At 44.7% G+C, this 23,932-nt stretch overlaps 1 protein-coding gene across 9 annotated transcripts; it reads right to left on the bottom strand.

Annotated features, from left to right (window-relative positions):
* Nucleotides 1-459: 459 nt before the first annotated feature.
* Nucleotides 460-23,640, bottom strand: LOC125329279 (prosaposin). Of its 9 annotated transcripts, none has more exons than XM_048310998.1 (17): nucleotides 23,485-23,640; nucleotides 13,829-13,962; nucleotides 12,743-12,817; nucleotides 11,927-12,052; nucleotides 11,477-11,671; nucleotides 10,615-10,758; nucleotides 10,039-10,095; nucleotides 8,931-8,939; nucleotides 7,788-7,856; nucleotides 7,214-7,327; nucleotides 6,354-6,449; nucleotides 5,969-6,155; nucleotides 5,668-5,819; nucleotides 5,463-5,504; nucleotides 3,939-4,019; nucleotides 3,292-3,399; nucleotides 460-2,760 (listed from the first exon to the last, which is right to left on the bottom strand). In XM_048310998.1, exons 1-17 carry the CDS (start codon nucleotides 23,537-23,539, stop codon nucleotides 2,725-2,727), a joined length of 1,680 nt encoding a protein of 559 aa, XP_048166955.1. In that variant the 5' UTR covers nucleotides 23,540-23,640; the 3' UTR covers nucleotides 460-2,724. The 9 variants fall into 9 exon arrangements, with proteins under 9 accessions (XP_048166955.1, XP_048166956.1, XP_048166958.1 ...); XM_048310999.1 differs by having other exon boundaries at nucleotides 8,931-8,936; XM_048311001.1 differs by lacking the exon at nucleotides 5,463-5,504.
* Between the last annotated feature and the right edge of the window lie 292 nt (nucleotides 23,641-23,932).

Genomic DNA, 23,932 nt, shown 5'->3' with positions numbered 1-23,932 from the left:
GGCTGCAGAGGGCAGGCAGGGACAGGGAAAACTGTGCTGGAGCCATGTGACATCACCACGTGCCCTGCCTTTAAAAGACATTTTTATGTTTTATTTGAAATCAAGCAAGGAATGAGGACACAAGGGAAGCCACGTTAAATGCAAGTCAGCAGGGAAGGCCGGTATCAAGAAGTCCCTCTGGCCTGCGCAAGGCAGCAATTGCAACACAGGGCTGTTGCCTCACACCAGGCGTTGTGTTTGTCCAGGGAAGAGAGCAGCAGCAATCCCAGACAAGCCTCTTCCACCTGCAACCATGCTGAGCAGAACAAAGGCTTGATGGGACACGCAGCTTAATTGGAACCTAAATCCATTCAGTCCCAGATTCCCAGTGACACCTTGGGATGTGCCTTCTCTTGGCCCTGCAGCCACAGGGAACATCAACAAGATCCTTTGCCAATGAAAAAAATGAAACACAAGAACTTACCGGTTTACAGAAGTTTTTATTGTTCATTAAGGAAGCTTTTGTGCAAAAAAAAAAAAAAAAAAAAGAAAAAATCAAGACAATGTTCTTTAGAAAGCAACTGCACGTGTCCCCCCAGCATGACTCAAGCAGGTCAGGTGCCACAGTCCACAGGAAGGGAAAAAACTAAAGGGACTCCCAAGCAGCAGCACAGGACTTCCCCTGGTTTGCCTTGCCCAGCAGGTCACCAGCATGAATCCTGCTAAAAACCCCAAGAAAATAAAACCTTCCCACCCTGCCAAGTTGTCAGTGCAGCTCCACCTGCCCCCAAGAAAGATCCACGCCATCCAGTTTAAAACACCACATGCCACCCTCTGTACCGTGGTGTAACACAGCCCGTCCCTCCAGGGCAGTGATGCCAAAAGAACAGAGCCCATTTCCTATCTGCTCTATCTACCCCAGCTGGGATACACCACCAGAACCACTGCACAAGCCTGTCAGGACAGAAAGCTGCAGGTATTTTATGTCTTTAGCAGAAATTTTCCTTTTTTCTCCTCTTGTTTAAAGCCATGAGTGCTTCAGCATTCAGGAAACAGGAGAGACCAACCTCTGCTGCCATGTGTTAGCACTGCCCAGGCTTTTAGTATGTACACAGATCAACCAAAAACCAGCAGTCCCGTGGTTTTCCAAGGAAAAATACTCTACTTGCTGCTACAGCGTTGTTAGGGAAGCTCCTGCATGCCCCACACACCACAGGAACAGCAGGAGTTACCAGCATCTTTCTGAACAGGACTGGAATTTTCAAAGCTCCACATCTGCCCAGCTGCTCCTTCCCAAGGTCTCCTCAGAGCTACTTCGGTGCCTCTGTTGTGGGGATTAATGTGATCAGTGTGCACACCCAATGCAAGGCCCATCCCAAGGAATACAAGCAGGATTCTCACTCCCAAGGACCCTTCACATCAAGGGCCTGCCATGTTCCCAGGGTAGCAGTCTGCCTTGAAGGCTGTTTTTTGGGATTTCAGGCCATTTCAGTGGAATTTCAGAGAGGTCTGAAAGGCAGGCTGTCAGGTGTGCCAGCAGAGCTTCAAATACCTACTTTAGTGCTCCTACCACCTGCCATCTCTGCTTGCTGCACTTCCCAACAGAAATGGGAACTCTGGATAACAACTCATACCTCCAGTTACTCAGAAGGGTGTCAGTGAGAGTGGGTGGGTAGCAGGGGGAGGTGCCCCCAGACCTCACAGCACCTCACAAGTTTCAGATGACTGAAATATGCTGTGAGAAAAAAAGCACATCAAGGAACGAACAGTTTACAATAAAACCCGTTTTTCCAAAAATTCTGCCCTCAATGCTGAACTCCCTTTGACATATTCCCAGCTCCTGCTGACTTGATCCTCCTCCATCTTCCAGTGACAGCTCACGCTTCCTCCTCAGCACCCAGCTGGCTGCCTGTGGGAAGCTGCAAGACTAAGCAGAATTGAGCAACTAGGATAAGAAAAAACAGAGTCATTCCTCAGGTATGCCAGCATGCTTCAGGAGACTGACATCCCGCTGGACAGGGCTTGGCAGCAGAACACCCATGCTGAGACCAAGTAGTCCAAGGAAATCAGAAGGATGTGATCAAAGGCTGAGGGAGGGTTTTCCTTAGCTATAACAACACCATGAGCCACAAGCGTGATCACTCAAATGCATCTTTTAAAGTACCAGTTACTTTGAAAGCTAGCTGGGCACACAAAGCCCCCTCCTCTGCATCTGTAGAGCTTTGAAAATTCCAGCTGAAAGGATTTCCAGATTCAACATTATCCCTTAGAGTTCCCATACATAGAAAAGAAACATTCCAGCCAGATGTTAAAAATGCAAAGCATATAAAATCTTCCCAATGCTGCCTACAGAAAGACATTTGAAAGTTTAGTTGCTACCTTGTTCTTTTTTTAAAATTAAAATATAAGAGCCTTGTCTCATGTCATCATCTCTGTCATTGTTCCCAGCACATAAAAAAACCACGTCAGCCTACTGATTTAAAAAAAAAAAAATCTACAACACACTGACTATTTTTAGGAGCATAATGAGTTAAACTGTACAATCGGGAATATCTTTGTTAAGTCAACGATGAAGATCTGATCCTTCAACAGCAGCACTGCTACAGAAGAGTTACAACAAAGGAACTTGAAGGTCAAATTGTTAATGAGGCAGAGAGGAGGGACAGGTGAGATACAGCTCTCCGCCAACCTCAGCCCACATTTCCTAAGAGCCATGGCAAACCTTCAGAACTGGAAATTCTTCTTCTAGTTCCACACATGACGTTTGCAGTGATCAACAGCCTAAAGGGGAAGAAACAGCTGATATTAGTGGAAAAAAGCCAGTTTGCAAACAAGCAGTTCAACACCTTATCCTGAGCCAAGATCTTGGGAGTAAATATGTTTTTCTTAAAGTAAGTGATTTCAAAGAGGATTAGAATAAATAACATCCTTGGTCCCACCAGCCAGGAGCTTTCAGAAAAGGCTGATGACCCTTAGCCATTAAGGCCTGGCAGAAAAAGCAATACTGGAAGCCAATTTTTAGAGCCTGATGAGAGATTGTGACATGGTCTGTTGGCTGCAGGAACACTAACTAAATATAAAGCTGACACTGTGCCTTACTATAGATTCTGAAATACTAGCAGACAGGTGGGGGATACAAAAAGAAGAGGAAAGCTAAGAGCTATGAAACACCTTTTAATCAAACTAGTACCCATTTGGTTATTTTTTCAACTGGAATTCATCCACTTCAAAGTGTGGTAGAAGCCAAAAGAAGCTCAGAAGGAGCTGTCAAAGATCAATAGGAAACTGGAGGCAGAACCCTGCTTTACGTACGTTGCACTGAGCAGCAGTGTCCATGTTCTTACACCAGTAGCCTGGACCCCAGACACAGGCATCATTCCCCAGGAGAGGCTCTTTAGTTGACTCACAGACTCCGAGTTTCTGGGAAAAGAGCAGCACAGTCAGCATCTTTCTAATTGCACCAAGAGATCTCCAGTCCAGCCTTATGTATGAGCTTCCACCTGAGAGTGAGTGTGGAAGCTGCACAGGAGCAGGAGCTGCCAGAGCTCTCACTGAGGTCACACCTGCAGCTGAACCGGCAGCCACAAAGCAGGGGAGAATTAAGTTACTGCAACTTCTTCATATCAAGTTTTGAAAAACAGGTCTTACAGAGAGGGACCTTTCTCAGGAAATGTCACTTTACCTCCCACCACACTTAGGGCACATCACAACACCCTGTCACTGAACCTCAGCAGTGGATAACCACTGGCAGCTCTCTCCTTCTGCCCTTCCTTGTGCTAGGCTGGCAGTCAGGCCAGGCAGTACGCCCCAGGCCTTGCTCAAGGGGCTTGCTCTAAGCATTCAGCGTGCTGATTTTGATTCCAGCGGAGTTTCTGCATGCTGGGCACTGAAAGGCACCCAGGACAGTAGGCAGGACTGTATCAGAGCCTGCACTCAATAAAACCAAATGCAATACTCACAGTGCAAACAAAAGTGGGATCCATCACCTCTGCCAAGAGTTGCACAACCACGGGTTCATACTGTTCCACAAACTGCACACACTGTAACAAAACACAGGGTGAGAGATTCTTCCGTTGGAGCCTCTGAAAGCAGAGGAATACGTGGTCTGCAGCAGGCATGCCTGCATGCTACCCCGAACACCCCAAGGACACACTCCACAAGGATACAGCAGAGGCTTGAGCTCTGCAGACAGCAAAGGAGTCAGGCACTAATCACACAACTACATTGTTTTTTGCTAGCTCCTACCTGCCTGCAGCTGCCTGCAGACAGGTTATGAGGAGAGAAGGGATCACAAGGAAAAGAACCAAACAGGACAGGCTTTGGGAAAAGAACCAAGCAGGAGAAGCTTTGACTGCAAAGCTTCATCTCTGATCATGAGATCACTCCTGTCTCAAGAGGAAAGCACACGGAACCAGCTGGAGACAAACATCCTGAGCAGGACAGTAGCAAGGACTCCTAAGCACTTGGACTCAAGCTATTCATTCCCTCAGACCAGGCAGCACCAGGAGCACTTTCTGCCAGGAACAGCCTCTCTCCCTCTAGTGGAAAGGCCACCGTCAGAGCTAAGGAAGATGCTGCCACTCTCAGCAGAGACGAATGGCATCAATTAATAAACCAACCACAGCTATTAAACAGCCTCACAGCAGGAAGAGCTGTTCCACAGCTGCTTCAAGCCTCTATATTCTATCCCCAGTAAACTTACAAGCAGTTGCCACTTGCTGACACTCAGCAGCCACATAATAAGATTTTCAGGTAAATCTTGGTATCAGTGGTCTAACAGGTGTCCCACTGAAATTACAGCAGCCTACTTCCAATTACTTCATTAATCCCCTGAACAGGAAGAGTGTTGAGAAAAAAAAAACAACAAACCTTCAACTGTTCCCACCCACTGTCCTCAGAGGATTTCCAGGCAAACTTTTCCTGACTGCAAATTAGTCCAACAATCCAGCCAGTCAATTCAGGCCCTTAAAAGCAGACATCTATTCAAAGGACTGCCAACTCCCAAGGATGAGAACTGAGCAAACCTAACCCCCTGCACCCCAAACTCCTCCCAGTCTTTAGCAGAGAAGGCTGTTAAAAAACCAGCAAGAGAAGCTGCTCTCTAGTTTTCCCAAATACTCTGCAAGATGTCCCTGCCTATGGCAGGGGGGTTGGAATTAGTCTTTAAGGTCCCTTCCAACCCAAACCATTCCAGGATTCTGTGTTTCATCCTTCTGTTTATTTCCATCTGCCTTTTCCTGACTGGAAGGCAGACTGCCACACAGCAAGGTCATTCAGCTGCCTCAGATCAAGCCTTTTCCCCCTTTTTTATTTGCTCTATAGCACAGGAGAAGTTGTTATGCTTTGGTGCTAACTAGTAAAGGGAAAAATCTGTGAAGGGTCAGGTTGCCGGACACAAGCCAGTCCCAGCTGCACCTGTGGACAGTTTGTCTCTAGCCACGGACAAGGCATTTGGCCAAACACAGAGACCTCTGTTAGGATACCTGGACATTTATAGCAGAAGCAGACACACTTGAGAGACGAACCTAAAATTAGCATGTAGACAGACTGTCAGGTAAAACACTCAGAAAATGAAGTTAAGCATAATTGTCACTGTTAGGACCTATGCAAACCAAACAACTCAACAGAGACAGTTCCCAACCACCAAGACCATGGCTTTTTAGTCTGCCTCCTGCACAAACACCTTACCTGATCACTGACAGACTCTGGCAGGAAGTGACAGACTTTTTCCAGCAACGCTTCGATTTCAGCTGTCGTGGCATTCTTCTCTAGCTCTTTGTCTGCATAAGCCACCACCATCTTACAAATATCACAGAAGCCACCTGCAGGTTTCACTACAACTGAGAAAAATAAAAACCAAACCAAACATCAGTGCTTGGGTAGTTCCCCCAAAGAGAAGAAAAGAGGCAGTATCTGCAGTGTCCTCAAGAGAGAGCTCATCATAGCTGAACCAGCTCATTCTGAACACCACAGACCCCTCATCACCCACCTGGCTGCTGGGGAAGCTTGCCAGCTGCACAGCATTTCAGCATGGCACACACAGCTTCAGGATTTGTTGCCTCCAAGAGCATGTCAATCACAGCCTGGCCATAGACCTCGATGAAGTCCTTGCACTGGTCCTTGACACTTCCCGGGAACAGGCGGCAGACCACCTCCATCTCATGCACAATCTCCTCCTGAAGTACAGGGGAGGAGGAGTAAATGAGGGAGAGAAATTTGACTCAGTTCATAAGCGTATCTTTTTTTGTCCCACCCAGGACAGAAATTTTGCTGTTGTGAAAACAGGCAATAAAATTAACTTTCCTTCCCCCTTCAGTACGGCCCCATCTCAGCCAAAGCCTAGGAAGGGGTACCATGCCCACCAACTCACACACCTCTGTCTTGTTGCTCTCCAAGAGGCCAGTCACTTCTTTCACCATGGTCTCACAGATTTCACACAGAGAAAAAGTCTTCTCTTGAACTACGGCTTTCTGAGTACACAGAAGAAATACACAAACAATACAGCAGCAATGGACCCCACTTGACAGGGACAATTCCTAACAGCATTCACCTAACTGCTCAGTTTGGGCTGTATTCAAAAGGTCACACAGAACCCAAAGCCAACCTCAAAGGTCTCAGCAAAAAGCCTGTCTGAATGAACAGGCCTTTTGTATGACCAATTTCAAGACTACAACCCCCAGGCTACATAAGGAGTTGAATTTAGTAGACACAAAGAAATAAGCAATCCCACAGAGACAGAAATCAAGGGAAATATATAGTGGTTTTTACAATACCTTAATGGAGGACAACATTTCCTAGAATTGAGACATCCTCCTGTTCACAAAAAAAACTTTGGAGAAGACAAGGTGCTTCTTCAAACTCAAGAGCTTCAGCATTCTGACCCTGATCACCCATCTGCATATAGAGAGTGCTGCCCCATTTTTAAAAGTGATCAAAGTATTACTCCAAACAAAGAGCAAAACTCAAACTAAGAATTTACATTTAAGGTGTCACTCAGAACTGCTGGAACAAGAGTTCCCCTTTCAATCCTGAAGCATTACCTTGTAGCTTTGGTTTTGAAACAAATCATCAGCTTTCCTACTTCAAAAATCAGCATCAGAAACAAGAAAAGGCCAGGAATTTATATGCAGGAAGACTTGGATTATTCTGTGCATAAAAGCTCATCTTTTTCTGTTTCACTGAGTTTGTTACACTAAAGCAAAAAGGAAAGCAAAGTACAAAAACCCCATCTTACCTCCACAGTTTCCATTTTCACCTCATGAACCACGTGAGCTGGCACCAGAGGCTGAAGGGGAACAGATTCCACAGAAGAACAGAACCCAACCATGGCACAAATGTCCTTTGGTTGCTGAAAAGAGATGTACAAGGAATTTTTAAAAGTCTAGAAGTCTCTGCCCTTTCTACAGAGCCTGTGAGCAGGGCTCTAAATTTTAAAAGGCTCCAACACAACTAGAAGTTTCATGACTACTTCTACTTCAAGTATTGCCAAAGCATTTGGTAAGGTTATAGGCAGGACAGCTACTGGATGAAATTTAGCAGTTCCTGTTAAAGAGGAAGAGGTTAAAACCCCCATTTAAAAAACCACGTCCCATGAGCCACACTACCCACGCCCTTTGAAAGGAGCTGACTTAAGAGCTACCAACACCAAAACAAGCCACCAGCAGCATCACATCAGACCTGCATCCACAAAGCTGCTCCCCAGCTTTAAGTAATCACAGGAGACGTCAATTATCCTGACTTCAGAGTTCACCCAAAAGCTGAAAGAAATGCCTAAGAAGAAAGAACCTCTTTCCTCATCCACAAACTACCTTCTTTAAAGCTGCCAGAAACATCACATTCTGCAAACAGAAACAGTTTCTTGCATTACTGAACACAGCCTACAAGAAACAAAAGTTGAGCTTGTTAAAACTCAAGCCTAACCATTTGTACTGCAACAACTGAACTTCACATGTTCTTCTCACAGTAAAAGAGCAAACAGTATCAGTCATTAGAAAGGCTAAGTCTTTCTCAAAGAAACACACTCCTCATGCACTTCTTTTTTGAAACATACATTGCTAAATGCACAAAGAAATGCCAGATACGAGGCAAACTGCTCTGAGGAGGATACGCAAAGTGAGAGAGACACAAAACTTGAATTTTCCCACCTAAAGTCTACTTAAGCTAGAAAAAGACACCCTTGGTCCTATAGGTAATCAGAAGATCACATCTCACCTGTCACAAGCTTCTTACAGCAGAGGCTTATCCTAGAGTTAATATTAATAAATCATGCCACAATCTCATGCACAGGCAAAAGCAGCACACCAGAGATACTGTGCTGCTTCAGACTACTCCAGGCAGCACCCCTAAATCAAGCCCTTTGGTTCATGCATTGTCAGAAGCAGTTCCAGGTATTAATGTTACAGCAACACCCACATACACACATGTTCTCTCACAGAGACATGACAGACACAAGGTCTCACAGGACAGGTTAAATTAAAAGCCCAAATTGCTCCAGGAAGCCTTCATCTTTTCAATTCATATACTTCAAACATCTATACCACTGTTCTGGATTTAAAGGTTAACCAAGGAAAGACCTGGGGACAGCTTTGCTCCAAGCCCTTTTGAGCCCAGACTTCAAACCAGCAGCTGACAGGAGCCACTGGCATGCTTTTTCCACATCTATCCTTCTTCTATAACAGGGAGGATATTTTCTGGTCTACTGGCCAAGGCATAATCAAGTTGAAATCTTAGTAGCACAAAGTGGTATCTGGAGCTGGAAGTAGGACTGATGCACCGGATGAAGCCTACAGTCTTTCTCTGTTTTAATCACATAAATATCCCTTGTATCTGTCAGCACTGAGTACAATCACACCATGTGTACAGCTAAGAGAGCAAGAAGTGAACCACAAGCTCTTTAAGAGCAAAGGGTGAACTACAAGCAGGCTACCACCACAGGCAAGTTGCTCACCTACCTGATCCTTCTGTTGACAGGGGAGATTGGAGACAGAGGAAGAAAGGAGAAATTAAGATAACAGTTAAGAGAAAAAAACATGTCAAGCACTTGGAACTGCATAAATTCTTTCCACGAAGATAATGGAATATGACACAGTCCCCACCCCAAAGATCCTCAGCTAGAGCAACTCACATTTAATTGCACAGTGCTAACCAGCATTATTCATTTGCAGTTATTAATGCAAGACTACCTCCGAAGAGGCCGGACAACACTTAGATGCATACAAGGTGTAGTCATATTCCAATTTCAGGCATTAACAACACACTGCACTGCAATGCTTAAAATGAGAAACTTAGTGCTGCTGGAACAAAGATTGACTTCCCCCCAGAATGTTTAAGAAACACAATGAGCTTCTAAGTAGCCTTTAGCAACTGGAAACAAAATAGGCCACTATGTTGCCAACTTCAGGTTCAAGTCAGCCACATATTCTACTCAGAAACTCACCTGTAATTTGTTGTGTCACCTGTGGCATCTAGGGACTGCATTCTCTAAGGAAAGGCTAAGCTCTTTTTTTAAAGGCCCTCAGCTCTCTGGATAAAGAGGTGCTATCGAGGTGGTCAGAGGTAAATGCATGTTGCTGCAGAAGGTACCACTCACTTTGCATGGCTCCTGCCAAGAGCCCAGAGACAGCAATTCCAGAAGGATGTTTAGCCTTGCTTCCAGGAGACACCTTATCTCTAACACGTGAGCCAATTTTGCAAAACTGTGACAAAGACAACTCTAATATCCTTAACACAGTATTTGGGGGAGGGGGAAGTGATGTAAGTACAGGACTGAGATAAAAGAATATAAAGGAACATGTGTAATGTATCTTCACATTTCAAAGGATTAAAGTGCCTTTTGCAGTGCAGAAGTGGTTATAAAATGGAAAGAAAAGTGCTGAAGAAAGCATCTTGAAACTGAAATTATTATTCAAACACCAAGTTCAAAGCATTAACACCAAGACTTACAGAGCAAGGGCTCTCCCCAAAGTTTTATTGCAGTGCATATTTCCTGTTCCCAAAGAAGCCAGCTACATAAGCCAGAAAAATTAATTGAGAGCAAATATTACACTCTGCTGATCTTACCATGTGCATCATCATCTGGATGGCCAAGTCAGAATACTCAGAGATGTAGGTCTTGCACTGCAGGAATTGGGAAAAGAAAGTCTTGTGACTATCAAACCACTCATGCTGTAGAGTTCATCTGGAATTTTCTAATACATCTCAAGGTATTAATTTACCTGTTCTACTTCATAACAACAGGTCTTTCAGAGCTTGTCCCAAATACAAAATGGCATTGCAGGTTACTAAACTGCTGCACAGTTAACTGCTTAGCCTTTTCTCTTCCTCTCAGGTCAAAGAGCCCTCCCCCTCATTGATACGACCACATTACCCAGCCAGACCATTTTTGTGAAAAAGGCCTTTAATGGCTAAAAGCAATCTGGAGTCTTCCTCCTCCTCTCCAGTCCCACACACCCCACCCAACTTTCCTGACCATTAAGTTTACAATTTTAGTGTTATTGTTCTACTGTGTTAACACATGCATCAGAGTCTCCTTTGTGATATTAAATAGAGAATATGATCAGGGGATTAAGGCACTGAGCAAACTATTTTATGTTTGCTTACCGGAACAGAATTGTTCAACAAAAAAGGACAGTTTACCATATCGGACATCCCTGGTCCCAAACGGTCACACTCCTCCTTGGCATGAGCAACCAAAGACTTTACAAAAGAGGAGTTTGTCTTCACAGCTTCCTGAACATCAGTGACCAGCTGAATGCAATCTTGGCACACATCCCCACTCGCCTGGACAAAGAGTGAAAGGAAACTGAAGTTGACATAACTTCACATGACATGTTTTAGATGCTTCTGTTACTACCAAGTTTTACAAGCTATTCTGAGCAATATGCAAACCTTAATAAACACCCTGTAGAATACTTTGAAGCTTGAGCTAGTAGGGAGACAAGCTACTGCTGGTGTGTGCACCAGCCACTAGATGGAGATTAGGTACCTACCTGGCTTCAAAGTAGAGGTAACAGTTAAGATACCCAATCTTCAAATCTCTTGGTTTTGTTACAGACCACAGTGGGGAGGTTTCTAAATCCAGCACAGTTCTTATCTGCTCCACCCACAGCAGCTTGTTCTCAATCCAGTCACTGCTCAACTCCCACACCCCGGCTTGCTGTCAACACTCAGCCTCTGCACCCAAGTTCATTGCCTCATCTATTCCCCCTTTGTCAACTATTTGCTCTTTTCCAATCCAGTCTGTCACCTCTACATTCAGAGACAAATGCATCCCCTGAGGGGCACAGCTAGCAGGTTGCTCAAAATATGAGAAGAGTTGTTCTTCCTTTGAACCCTGGTGCCAAGCTTTCTCTCAGAAGAAATTGTTTCCAGCAAGACCTGCTTGATTACCACAGTCCTGGATGGCAACAGCACAGCACAAGACTTGCCTTTACAGACTGTAGAACTTAATCCGAGATTATACATATGGTCCACACTGGAACAGCCCTGGCACCCTTACCTTAAGCTTCTGCTTGGGCTTGTCCTGAGGGTAAAGGAGAAGAGGCACGTTAGCCATGAACGGGGATGCCAGTTCAGAGAAATCCAGCTCTGGGATCTTATTGGTCTGGAGCTGCTTCTGGAGCTTCATTGCTGCAAGGTGCTTCTGAAGGGACTGGCACAGAGCGAGGGCACTGCACACAACCTCAGGTTTATCCTAGGGGAGACAAGATACACACATAAAGCTCCAAACTGATGCCACTTTTAAAGCTCAGAGTAGAGAGTCATTCAGCTGAAACATGGTAAGACAGGGAAAACATTTCACAGCAAGGAAGCAGGCTTCAAACTAATACTACCAGTGATCCACACAGGATTGAAAGATCCTATGCACAATCTTACGCAGAAGAGAAATTTGGGCATCAACAGGAGCACAACTTTTAATACCAACAGCTGAAAATTGTTATCTACTTACAAGCTCTTCCTTGATCATATCCATGATAACTGGAAGGTAGGAATCCACAATTTCTTTGCACTCAGAGACCAGGCCTGGGTCAGGAAGAAACTCGCACGTCTTTTCCAAGTAAGAGCGGATCTCGTCCTATGAAAGATGCGGTGAGCATAGATAGATTATCTCTCTCTCAAATGCTCCTTCCATTCCCAAAATGCTCAATACAAAGCCTGAAACTAGTTCCTCAGACTCAGGTAGGTCCAGGTAGGAACAAGCAAAACTAGAATCAGGTTCTACACTATAGACATATTTTCCCCAGTTCTGGACCTTCAATGAGACCCTGCCACAGAAAAAACATGTAACACTGCTTGTGTGGCCTGCACAGTCCAGCCTCACCAGAACCAAACATTTACATTTAAGAGCAGAAAGTGAACTTATGGGCTCGTGGGACCATGACTTGTTTATCCAAAGAACTCACAGGTTGACAAAAGAAAAAGGGAAGCAGTGCTCAGAAAACAAAATGAAGGCCGCTTGGTTTACTCACTTGGTTAACCACTCACTCCTACAGACTGCAGTGCCCTATCTTTTAAGACTGCTGCCCCACTGGCACAAGAACAATTTTATTAAGCATCTACAGTCAATCACAGATGTGTTAAGGCATGGGAGGCTCTAGAATGTGCTAATTTCTAAACCAATAAAGGCTGTTTAAAAGCCTTTTCCTCATGCACTTTCAACATCTGCTGCTTATGTTAGGAAAACAGACTACTCTTCCACCCCCTCACCACGAGATCTTGAAACCAAATAGTGTTTTGGGGTGAGGAGAAAAGGAGCTCTGCTTACCTCAGTGCCATTATCCTTCAAAACCTTGCCAGCCACCGTCACAAGCTCCTTACACAAGTCACAGGGAATACTGCTCTGGAGAGCAAAGCAGAAAGTTACTTGGAGAAAGAATTAACTGCCTGTAAGAGAAGTGTGTGAACAACTCTAAAGAACAACAAAAAGAACAAACAGATTTGGAATTAAGTTAAGGAAGAAATACTGGTTGAGGCCAGGGTGGGAAAAGGTATTTTTAAACAAAGAGTGAGGCTATTTCAAGCATGTCTAGCTCCAGTTTCTTCAGTAAACCAACACTGTATGAAAAAGCTGGCATGCTACCACTTGCTCATTTCACCTTGTCCCAGTCCCTTGAAGTATAATATAGTTGATTGCCCCAAGACACCTTCTTCTTTTACCATTTTCTTCAGTGCATTCATACTTGCTAGTAATCTTAGAACATTTCAGGCAGCTTCAATCATTGTAATGGTGCTCTGACATTCCTCCCTTCCCCTGTTTTTCCTTAAACTGAAGTACCTCTGCACAGACACAGCCAATGTGGACTGAATGCATCTGTGAGTAAAACACCTTTTTCTCCCCTAGAAAACTGTGAAACAATACCCAAACTACAGCTACATCTAGTAAAGCAGCCCTCACATTTAGTGCAAATGCAACTTGAAAAGCTGCACTAAATGTAATATTGGTACTACTATTTACTGTCATGACTTTCATAATTTAGCATATGCTGCATCTTTCTGGGAATTGTGACCTTTGAGAAAGACCTAAAGAAATCCACAGCTTTTTTCATAGTAATTGCTCAAGTTCGGAAAAGATTCCTATGAATTAGGAGCCAGTAATAAAGAGGAACAAGTGAAATCCACAAGCTCCATTCCATACATTGCTGGGTGATTGTACAACAGGTCACGGGAGAAGTCAGCAGACAAGTTGTGCAAGACAGAGCAGTGAAAAGCAACGTTTATCTAGCACCCAAATGACAGAGTCAGATGTAGCACTTAACTCCAATCAGAGGCTTTGAGAAATCTTCCTCAGCATATGGAAACCAGCCACCTCAGCCCCAGGTGGGCCTGGGAGGTCTCAGAGGTTGACACTTACCACGGCAGGCTTGTTCCAGACATTCTGCTGGCAGTGTTTCACCGCCCCGCACTGCGACGCGGTGCGAATGCTCTGGCACCACACCTCCGGCCCCTTCACACATTCCTTCTGCCACAGGACAGGGCTTGCCACGGCTGCCAGAGAGAGAAACAGAATCAACCTTTCCAGCTGCGTGCTTGGATGATTCCCACTGCAAAGTAAGCAGTACAACCACCTGTTTATTAATCTTTTTAAGCACATTTCAATCCAGCAATTTTTTACGCATCCCAAACTCTGATTAGAGATTCAAAGAAAAAAAAACTAGAAAAGCCACAACAGTTGAACTTCCTTCATGAAGTGCCCAAGTCTCAGCACCTCAGCAGTCCCTTCCCCCATCATCCACCTTTTGTAAAAAAAATTTTTAAAATCCCGAAAATAGAAAACCTCACTTTGCTTAGCACACAAGAACTACCAGATGACTTGAAACAGAAAAACTGCTCATTACAGAAATCTATTCCTCAGCTGATTCCCAAAGCTACAACCTCCCTGTTCTCCTGTCCTACTGTCACTTCAACTCTGAACCAGCTTGCAATTGCTGTCTGCATTCCTCCTCCCACATGAACCATCCTGTTCTCACACAGCAAGTTAGAGAGTGAGGGCAGAAATTAGATTAGGAGCCACAACAATGTGCATATTGCATGGAAGACTTAAGAGCAGGTACAGACCAAAACACTGACCATAAACAGAAAGCTTTAAGAATGCTCTTAAGGAATGTTCTATCATAGTTATCAAACCTACTAAACCTACTTACACTTCCTTTTTTTCTCTTGGTCAGGCCTTCAACTGTGTACAGAAAAATCTGTGGGGGTGAAAAAATGTACCAGTCCTTTTTTGGACATTACCTCCCATCCCATGTGGGACTGCCCTGCAACCTATAAAGTTTTCAAGTAAGACACAGCACACCTTTACTGGACAGTCCTGGTAAAGAATTGTAAAATATCTGCACTATGAGTAATCAGTAGGACAAGTGAATCAAATGCACATTTTCACTGACTTTCCAAGCTTCTTTTTTTTAATTATGCTGTCTGGACCTGACACCCAATTTCTACCAGTTTCTGAAACCATCCTATCTGTCAGTAAGCTCTGTATCTTCAGGAGACAATGCCCTACATTGTACTAACCAATCAAGAAACAACTCCTGAAAGGCTCCAGCAGACAGGCTCCAAAGAAACCCACCATGATCCAAGCCTACAAGGCACTGCTGCCAAAGTTTATAAAAATAAAAAAAAAAAAACCCAAAACAAAATATAAACCGAACCTGTTCAAACCTATTAGCTGTACAGGTGTTGTTATCTTTACATCAACACACATTACAAAACCCTGGCAAATTACACTGTCCACCACGAGGCAGGATTTAAGCTGTTTCATTCCTGTGAAGCTTCTAATAAGGTTACAACAGATGAATAATCACTTTTCCATTTCTCATGTCTTGTTCTAGGCAGTTAGAGGATTGATTTAAAGCTGAATTACCAGTGCATCTAGAAGGTACATGGCCACCACTCATCAAACAGCCAGAGAAACACTGCTTTATAGGTGGCATTCTGTAGCCTTCTCAGCTGTTGATTTATAAAGCCTGTTTATACTGGATTTCAGAGGAATGACCCATTCATTTTAAGAAAAATGTGCTTTGCACGCCTAATCTTTTACACAAGAGCTTGATGCTTGCCACCCTCTCTTCCCAGCCAAAAGCCTTCATTGCATATTATTCTTGAGCAGTACAGTACACTGGTATTGCTTGGGAGAATGCACGAGTAAGACTTCAAAGCTTTTAATAATGTATGGTTAGCAAAGTATTTACAGTCTATTCTAAACTCCAGCATTATTGATCTGCAAGCACTAAGAATAGTTAATTTTCAAAGTCAGACTGGCCAGCCAAAGAGCTGTCAGCTCTGGCAGAGTGACAATTAACAAGAATACACTTGGTTGAGGGAAAGTTATTCTTCCCTTTCAGATACTGGCATTGAACAGTGGTAGGAAGGCTCTGGAAGGCAGAGCCGAGCTCTGAATAAAGTCAATCAAGACTTGGACTTTAAACAGTGGAATTAAGGGTTCCCAACTGTTTACAAGTACAGCTTTTAACGTATGCCTTTATCAAAAGACAATTACCCCCCCCCCCCCCTACATTGAAGCATACTATAGACTACAAAACTGAACTATACAACTCCAGTAATAGTTATTCCAAGCAGTTTATCAAACTCTTGATTTAGGAGAGTGTTAAAAGCCAAATGGAGGCATTCATGCTGTCACTTGCACTGGTTTGATCAGGCTCTTAGTGAGCTCTCTGGTTTTGTTTGCTTTTTTACTTTTAAGATCCTGTCACTGTATGACTTTTCAGATCTGTACCAGCTTCAGAACAATGTATTGTTCCTTCTTCCTCACAGCCTTAGCAACAGGTCATTATTAAGTGCATTTAAAAAATACTGTGCTTCAGATTTATTTTTACTTATCAGCTTTGTTGGCTGTGTGTCTTTCACAAATTTCCTGTTGCATGGCTTCTGTATCAGATGCTCACACAGTCACAATGCTCCAACTTGTTCACAAGAAGGAAAAGAAAAAGTCTTAAAATTAGATTGATTTTTGACAGTGCATTGACTATTCATGCCTCTGACTGCACTGTTTCCCTGCACTACATCTCACCACCCTGAAAAAGAAGTATTTTCTCAGAAGGGGTGTAAACAGCAACACTTTGTTCAGATTCTGCTCAAAGCAGTGCCACTGGACACACAGTCACCTCAAATTTGACAATAAGGACACTAATTCTATCTGCCATCCTCTAGAGAGGACCAAAGACAATCTTACAAGAACTTGAAAATAACAGGGATTAAGAGGCAGAAGAAGTAAGCCAGTGACTAAAAACTGTTTTAGGATGGAAGTGCGCACTCCAAACACTTTCCCACTGGTATTATTTAAAGTCCTCACTCCTGCACAACATCAGAGCAAGAGGAAATGCCACTATACCTCCTGACCTTTCTGTCAAAAAAGCCAACAGATTCAAGAAACCTGAATCAGCTACACCACAGGATGAACCTACAAGATGAACTTACCTAGAGAAAACAGAAAATGATGGAACAGCAGTGCCCTTTCTGCTGCAAAGGACATGGCAAAGTTCTTTTCTTCTGAAAAGACAACTCTAAATTTTATGTTTTCAGTACAGAACTTTCCAGTCACACAGTGACTAAGCAAATCTGCTTGTTAAGGCCACACATGGTTGGCACATTTTAGAGCAACTACAGAATAAAGATGATGCACACTAATCACGGCTTCTTTTCTGACACCTTCCACAGTTACTTCAAAGTCAGTTAAACTTTTATTAGTTTGTTCTGTAATATGTGGAAGTACTTTTGTTTGAAATATTGTATCTAATATGAAAGGATGCACCTTCATTGCAACAAAATCCACCCTCCTTTTCTGAACATTCTGGGAAAAACAAAAACAAAGCTAAAAAAAGGCAGCATTAATTCAGATCTTGCAGGTTCAGAAAAGAATAGATGGAAACTCTTTACTCTTTACCATTTTTTCCCTTTTAGCTTGTTCTCCTATTTAACTGTGAAACAGAATTTTTCCCTCCTATATTAACTTATATTACAACAAAAGCAAACATGCCAGTGAAGTGTGTTAAGACCTTGTGCTGCCTCAGAACAAATAGTTTTGAGTTTTAACTCTTCCCTCCAAATAGCCTTAGCTACAAAAGGAGCAATACTTTAACATGGTACGTCACATCCCCAGCACAGCAGTAACCCAAGAGAAAGCAAAGCACCATCAGTTACCTCACAGAGTTCTCAATGCTTGATGGAAAAACCCAAGAGAATTACTTCCTTTGTTATCTCTAGCATCTCTATTTTATATATTCTTCCTTATCTAAGGTCATCTATTTTTTAATAGATTTCTCCTTTCTCTGTAGATTAGCTCTCAACAGTCACATGTCATGCCCACCAAGACCTGTCCCCCCTGTTTCCTGAAGTTCTTGCAAGCCACTATTTTTAGAGCATCAAACAAGTTTATCTGTGAAGGCCAAGGTGTTTCTTTACTTGTCCTTTTCACTGGTTTCTCCCTGCTTGAACCACTTCAGATGTAGCTTCTTCAATTTAAGGAAAAACAGCCTTTGCTTTACCAAGTTTATCCTAACACACAGACACAAATTTGAGAAGTAGAGGTGATGGACCCTCAGAAAATATCACCTTTTCCACTTGGCTTATAGAGCCTTGCATGTGAAAGCACAGCTCAGTTCTCCACTCCTCTCCAGGAAACAGGGACCTAAAAGGAAGCTTATAATGTCTGGATTATCATTCTGCAAGGACAGCTACAGGAAAACTGCTAGGCAATTACCTTTCTTGGAAATCACCTTCCCTTCCCTCAAGCATTTGTGTCACTCTTCTTCCACGGAGAGCCAGTCAGAACGTTTTCCCTTAGATTCTCAGAAAAACATCCCAAGAAATCCCCTCCAAAGCTGCCCTGAAGCTACAAATGAGACTTAAAGTTAACACCTTATATAAGCATCAGTGAACAGGGATTCTAAGGACCCAGACCAGATACCTTAAAGAGCCAAAGGATGAACTAGAAAACTACCATCCAGAACACAGAGAAATTCAACCTGAAGACTCCAGCCTCCTCCAAACCAAACTGCTAGAAAAACCCTTGGTTACAGACAAATTAACCTGTAATTTGGAAAAAAAAACCTCAAGGAAAGTGCTGAGCTGCTGTTCAACTCAATGGATTGAAGTAAAATGTGAAGATCATTTGGGGTGCTGTCAACTCTTACGCTTTTGTGACAGTCCAACTTGTCCAAGTGTATTAACCTATTCATCAGGAGGGATGTTATTCTCAGGCTGTCCTACTTGCAATGTTAAAAAAAGTCGTTCATTATCTCCCAGAGACACCAAACACCAAGTGAATGCATCAGCCTCTGCCATCTGGGCTCTGTTAGTTACTGACTTTTCCCCACGTCCTTTGATACTTGCAAAAGCAAAGCGTGTTTAAGTTAAAGAAGTCAAGAGGGATCAACCTCTCTTCACTGAAGCTTACAAAGTGTCAAGAAGTGAAGGAGTGACCCCAACCTAAAGTTATCTGAAGGGCCCAATACTTCACAGCCTCTCTGGTCAGTTAATAGTAAAACTTCAGAAGTCATAACTGCATCACACACCAGTGACTCTTGCCAAAGGGCTACTCTATGCGTCTGGATTAATGAGGCAGTAAAAGTGACCATAACATTTGAGGGATTACAGGCAATTTGAAGGAAAACTGGAGGAAATGTGGCTAGTGTTACCAGCATTCCAGTTAAAAATGAGTCTTCCTGTCCAGTATCTACTGACAAAAAACCAAGCCTGAAACATTTCTAACTAGAGTGATGGGCAAGAAATTAATTTGGAGTTAACACCACAACCAGGGTCCTCCCCAAAGTGGGGAGCTCATTCTCATTTTGGGACACTGCCTCTACCTCAGGTGCTCCCTTGCTTCCCTCACCAGAAGCATGGCAAGAGAAGCAGTTTGTGTAGGTACAAGCAATCACAATGAAGTTACAGAGAGCAGAGAACTGGATGAGGTGGGACAGTAAAATCACCTCTACTGGCCCAGTGAATTGTCCCAGGTAACTACAAAGGTTGCAAGAGAATAATCTCCAAGTTGGCCGTATGTTGCCAAGCAAGGCCTGACTTCTGCCTGAGATTTTCTACGGCAGAATCCAGAAGAGAAGTGGATGTTCTAGGGCACCTGGTAGTCATCAGGAGTAAGTGGTCCCATACAGTATGCTAAGATATTCCCAAAGTTATGAGTAGCAGCAGATCCCTGAAGAAATACACAAAAATGTTTTGGGCATACTTGTTGTCCATCTCCATTCTTTCTGCTTTTGTTCTGAGGGTTTTTTTGCAGGGATGCAGGGGACAGATTTCATGTGAGTCTCTGCAGCAATCCTGTATTTAACAGCCCCTTTTCACCAGACAAACATATCCACAGCACAAAGACTGGGAAAATCTGCTATCTAGCAGCTGAAACCAAACACTGCCCCATGACCATATACATAGAGGCACTGCCCTGAAATATATACACACACGTCAACGTAGCCTTTTTAAATTGCAAAAGCAACTCTGATATTTTAATAGCAGCAAATGAATTGCATTTAAAAGCTGCTCCATAAAGAAAAAAAATAAAACAAAGTGAGTAAATCCTTTCAGAAAAAATAAATTCTCTCTTTTTATGTCACAGAGTTCTAAGGCATTGCCCCAACCTGCTCCGAAGAATCAGATCTACATGAGATACTGAAACAAAAACCCATGGCAAGCAGCAGTAATTGGTCCTGCTTCCCCCACAGATACAAAATCAAAATGTCCCTGCACTTTATACCAGAAAAGCCTTCCCTGAAATAGCCACAGTCCAGCCTCCTGGGAAGCTTCAGCTGACATCAGGTGACAGATCCAGTTTTGCTGACAAGCTCCCTCTCTCTTGCTCCAGCCTCCACATCATCTCAGTGTTCGGAGGCTCCCAGAACAGCTCCTTTCTGGTGCACAAACAGCACAAATCAGGAGTGCAGAAAGGCCGCACTGGGCTCAGGCAGCTCTGCGGCTCCAATGGAGCACTCAGCCCAGCGTGACTGGGAGCAGGCAGAACGGCTGGCGCAGCTCCTCCAGACACAACCAACAGCAACCCTTTCTATTTATACCTCCCCAGCAAACAAGGAGGGGATTGTGCAAGGGCAGGTTTGCACAGGGCACATGACTGGTGTGCTATCAAAGCACCTGCTACGGTATGTGATGGCCTGACAGTGCCTCGTATCCAGTTACTCCTCCAACAAAACACAGGTTTTATTTTTATATAATCACAGCCCCATTTAGGTTGGAAAATACCTCTAAAATCATCAAGTTCGACCTGTGACCAGTCACCACCTTGCCATCCAAACCAGAGCACTGAGTGCCAGGTCCAGATGTTTCTTGAATACCTCCAAAGATGGTGACACCACCACCTCCCTGGGTAGCCCATTTCAGGGCCTGACAACCCTTTCCAAGAAGGAATTTCTCCTTATTTCCAACCTTAACCTCCCCTGGGCACAGCTTGTCACTTGTTCCTTGGGAGCAGAGCCTGACCCCCACCTGGCTCCCTGCTCCTGTCAGGGAGTTGCAGAGAGTGAGAAGGGCCCCCCGAGCCTCCTTTTCTCCAGGCTGAGCCCCTTTCCCAGCTCCCTCAGCTGCTCCTCACTGGACTTACCCTCCAGACCCTTCCCCAGCTCCGTTCCCTTCTCTGGACATGCTCCAGCACCTCAGTGTCCTTGTAGTGAAGACCCAGAACTGGACACAAGATTTGAGGTGAAGCCTCAGCAGTGTCCAGCACAGGGGGACAGTCACTGCCCTGGTCCTGCTGGACACACCACTGCTGATACAAGACACCCTCCACTCTTCTAATTTAATCTGCAGCAGTGGGCTGCAGCCTGGCTTTCTTTGTTAGAAACCACACTGATAGCAGAACAAGCCTGCAAACTACAGAACACAGTCCAATTATCTGCTTCATTCACACCCTCAAGAAAATCCAAGACAGGCTAACTCAGCCTACAAATTTCCTGTCCCCAGATGTTCTGACCAGTGTTTCCTAGAGAACATACACATTAACTTGAATCTTCCTTCCTTACAAGGTTTTAAGTCTACTATTTTAGGGGAGGGTGGATGTGGAAAAAATCATATCCTCAAAGTTTTTACTTTCCACTCCCAGCTTAACTTAATTTAGGAAAAGGGGGGAAATATTCAGTTAAAGAGAAACTGAGTCCCACTTTAACAGCACAGCCAGCCTTCCTCCTCCTTCCCTGGCCTCAAAGACACGGAATAATCAGAGTGCGCATCAGTAGTCCGGAGGTGCCAGGACCTGTACAGCCTGCTTTAATTCCTCTGTATCTCCCTTAAAGGGAAGATGCACAGAAGCTCTGTAAGTAGGTCAACCAAAAACCCTCACGGCCTGTAAGGCAGCCAAGTGACTCCATTAGGATCTGACAAGGGTGGCTGAATTTTTATACAGCTAATTAGCGAGCTCAGCAGACGAAAACGGTGTTTCGGGTAGTCACAGCAAAATCTTCAGGAAAATCTGCATGGTAGGTGAGGCAATTAGCACTCATAACAGAACCCTGGTGAAAAAAGACAGCTGTTTATTTGTGTTAAAAGAGCGACTTCCTAAGGAAAAACAGGCCTGACTAGTCTCCTGCTACCCTCAGCTGCATACCATGCCTTTAACATGTAGGCCAAGCAAACTCTCATTGCTGAACTGGTTTCTCATTACAATTTCCCTAAATACACTAAAGGGAAAGCTGGTGGATACTTCAAGGTGAAGCCTTTTCATTTCCAAAGCACAAGAAACTGCAATGATTTCAGCGATTTAGAAACAGTCCCAGGAGTGGTAACTGATGGCAGCTAACCCAGTGTAGAGCAGACTCAAAAGACACTATTAAAGCAGATACCCATGCAGATTGAAAGCTGGCATTTGCTTTCTTGCTTCCTGACTGAAAAGTCTGAGATAATCCATTAAACAGCCCACGTATCAGCATATTAAATATTATCAGTGTATCTAGGGGAAAGTGTCCCTGTCCTCAGCAGGCAGTTGGAACTACATGACCTTTAAGATCCCTTCCAACCCAGGCCATTCTATGATTTCATGACATTAAAACTACGGTAAAGTACAATCATGAAAAATTTCATAGGGTCATTTACTGTGCTATGCCAGCTGGTTACTCCTGTGGCCTTTAAACAGCCAGTTGGGCTTTTTCTCTTGGTTGCTTTTAGAAATGCCGCAGGTTAAACTTGTAAGCAAATAAGCTCTAAGATTAAAATAATCTTATTTAGAAGAAAATTCGCCAAGTAACTGTGTACATCACATCCTTACATTTTGGGGGTTCTGGCTATTCCACCCCACAACCTAAAGGTGTATTACCACTCATCAGACTATGAACCATTTCCATACCTCTGTCAAGTTTCTGCAATGTACAAAACACAAGCATCGCATGTTCTAACCTCTAATCCTACAGCTAAAGGGAGAGTATCATCTATTCTTCCCATCATTTTCACCTCAGCAACAACAGGTACCGAGGCAGCGAGCAGCAGAATCAGTGGAATTTTCCATATGGAGCAGGAGCTCCTAATGCAAAAACACAACAGCAAAGGCAACCTCCCACCATCTGCAAGAGGATTAGCAGCCATCTATCCCTGAAGTGACGGAGATAAACACCGCTGCTGGCAGGAAAAACAGTCCCTCCCAATTGTCCCCACCAACCTGGGGTCTGAGCTGCCCGATTCGTGCCATCGGGAAGTCATTTCCCTACCAGCAGCGGGAATGGCCGGATCCTCAAGGGGACTCCCCGCTTCTCCCTGGGGCTATTTTTGGGCGACCCGCCCCCCCCAAACACAGCATTTCCACCACAGCCATCCCGAAGGCGCCCTTGAAAGCCCCACTCCCACCACCCTCCCTCATCGCTGCTTCCTCTGTTTCGGATCTGGGAGCGGGTCCTGTTGAGGGAATACAAACAGCATTAGGATCGGCCTTCCCCCCTCCGCGCTGCCCTCGTCCCGCTGGGCGCTCAGAGAACCTCTCCTCGAGCCCGCCGGGGCTCAGCTGACGGGGAAGGAGCTCGGAAGGCGGAGGGCAGTGCTCACCGGCGGCCAGGAGCCCAAGGAGGCTGAGGAGCCCGAGGATCAGCGGCCGCGCCATAATCACCGCTTCGTTATCCGTCTGCAATGCGGCGCCGCCGGCGCCGGCCGCTCCCACCCTTATATAGGGGCGGGGGCGCGCACGCGCGCACACCGCCCCGCCTCCCGCGCACGCGCACTGGCGGGACAGCGGCGAGGGGCGGGGGCGTGTGGGGGCGTCTCGGGGGAGCGCAAAATGGCGGCGTTGGGTCTGTGTTCTGAAGGCCGGAGCTGCGGCTCCCCGGAGCCCTCTGCGAGCCCCCGCTACTGGAGACGGCGGTGTTAGGCCGGAAAAAAGAAAAGCCTTCAAGGCGATTTTTGCCTCCACGGGCTCTGCCCTGAGGCAGTGGAAGTCCCCAAGGCAGGAGTCCCCGCACATAGACCTGCCAGGCTGGCAGCATCTCATTGAGGCACA

This window comes from Corvus hawaiiensis, chromosome 8 (genome assembly GCF_020740725.1).
Source record: "Corvus hawaiiensis isolate bCorHaw1 chromosome 8, bCorHaw1.pri.cur, whole genome shotgun sequence".
NCBI lineage: Eukaryota > Metazoa > Chordata > Aves > Passeriformes > Corvidae > Corvus > Corvus hawaiiensis.
This window is presented reverse-complemented; position numbering and strand designations above follow the sequence as displayed.